Raw genomic sequence first — 1,788 nt, forward strand, 5'->3', positions numbered from 1 at the left:
AAGCAAAATAATCAAGGGTCCAGGATCCAAACCCAGAACAAACAATGCTGCTTGACCTTTGGCCAAGGTCTGGTCGGGCTTGACCCAGCTCTCAACATGGCAGTCTGTGCCAGGAGGAAAGGCAAAATGGGGAAACTTGGCAACATTATCCACATGGGGGGGGGCACAAGTGGACAGTGCCAGAGGACCCCCTCATTATTGGATCTGATTCTGCTCTAGCCAAGATCTAGGCTAGAAAAATTTAGAACCAGGTCAGGAGGAGCCAAATGGACAGTCTGGGGGAACTAGGGAGCTACTGATGGGAACTGAGAGGAGAATACTGCCCTCCATGGGATGGTGCTCTTAAGATGCAAAGAAATGTCTAGAATCCAAAGCAGCAAACACATAATATGTGGGAAAAACAAGAAAAGAAATCAACATTTTATTTCCAGAATTAGTTGGCAGCAAATTGAAAAGTCAGTTAATATTTCATGTGTTTGCAACACATCACTCTTCACCTGTATCTACTTCTTATTGATCTTTAGTTTCATTTTACAGATAGAAAGAATGGCTTGCTGGAACTTATCTCCCAGCACAACGTACAGTATTAAATTGCCAAAAGTATTCAGCGCCGCTAAGGATTTAGTCAGAGTGAAAATATCACGGACTTGCGCTTCTGCGCGGCAGCTTACAGGGTGGATCATTAGCTCAATGCGAATCCCTCTGAAGATGTGGAATGGCAAGAAACACACGTAAAAGACAGCCAGGAGGACAATGGCTAACGTACGTGCCTTCTGCTTGAAAGTGGTATGAGTTTGAGGCCCTCTTGCCAGTGTGTAGATAATCACAGCGTAACACAAAGTCACAGCTCCCAAAGGCAAGAAGAAGGCAAATGCGGTCAGAAGCCAGTTAAACAACCTCATAGAGTTCAAGTCTTCAGAACTAGTAAGGTCCAGGCAAATTAATCCACCCTGCTTTTGTTTTGTAGTAATCAGGTACAGCATCGGACTGACGACCAACAGGGAAAGGATCCAAACTGTAGCACAGGCCACAATGGCCCACCTACGTTTCTGAATGGAAAAGCAGTTCATTGGATAGACAATAACAACAAAACGGAAGAGGCTGAAGCAGGTGAGGAAGAGGATACTGCTGTATGTATTGAAGTAAAAGTTGAATCGGATGAGTTTGCACATAATGCTTCCAAAGATCCAGTTGTCTCCATTGATGGAATAATGTATCAGAAATGGCAGGCAAGACACATATAGCAGGTCTGTAATGGCCAAGTTTAACATAATGATTGTGCTGCTCTTCCAGGGCCTCATTTTGAAGGTATATACATAAATGACAATAATGTTCCCAGGGAAGCACACCACAAAGATAATGCTATAAATTATGGGTATATAGATCTTCTGATACGAGGTACCTTCATCAGTGCAATTTCTGAGCACATTCACGGAGCCTTGCAAAGAGGATAAATTGGCCATGGCTTCAGTTTCGGTATCCATAGTTGTCATATTTAATTCTTGGAAAAGAAAAGAAATATTAATGTTTGGATGATAGGATAATGCCAGTGTCTTCAAATACTCTGCATATATTGATAGGAAGACCAAGCAGAGACTTTGTGCAAGACAATGTCTAGTTTAGACAAATGTAGCTAAAAAGAAATATGAGTTAGTTCTAGAATATTTCTTGGGTTATACGAGTATATTAGCAGTGATATAATGAATTTCTGTTGCAGGATAATGTGAGCACAAGGGTAGATATATTAATTCATACATTACATTTTCACAGAAGATCAGAATAAACTCT

General features: G+C 41.4%; 1 protein-coding gene across 1 annotated transcript; it reads right to left on the bottom strand.

The window, feature by feature from the left end:
• Window positions 1–503: 503 nt before the first annotated feature.
• Window positions 504–1,463, bottom strand: LOC136645809 (2-oxoglutarate receptor 1-like). The gene has a single exon (XM_066622218.1). It carries the CDS (start codon window positions 1,461–1,463, stop codon window positions 504–506), a length of 960 nt encoding a protein of 319 aa, XP_066478315.1.
• Window positions 1,464–1,788: the final 325 nt, after the last annotated feature.

This window comes from Tiliqua scincoides, chromosome 3, assembly GCF_035046505.1.
Source record: "Tiliqua scincoides isolate rTilSci1 chromosome 3, rTilSci1.hap2, whole genome shotgun sequence".
NCBI classification, from domain to species: domain Eukaryota; kingdom Metazoa; phylum Chordata; class Lepidosauria; order Squamata; family Scincidae; genus Tiliqua; species Tiliqua scincoides.

Coding starts and splice junctions, on each gene's coding strand:
- LOC136645809 (XM_066622218.1), bottom strand. CDS start 1,463: ATGGCCAATTTATCCTCTTTGCAAGGCTCCGTGAATGTGCTCAGAAAT.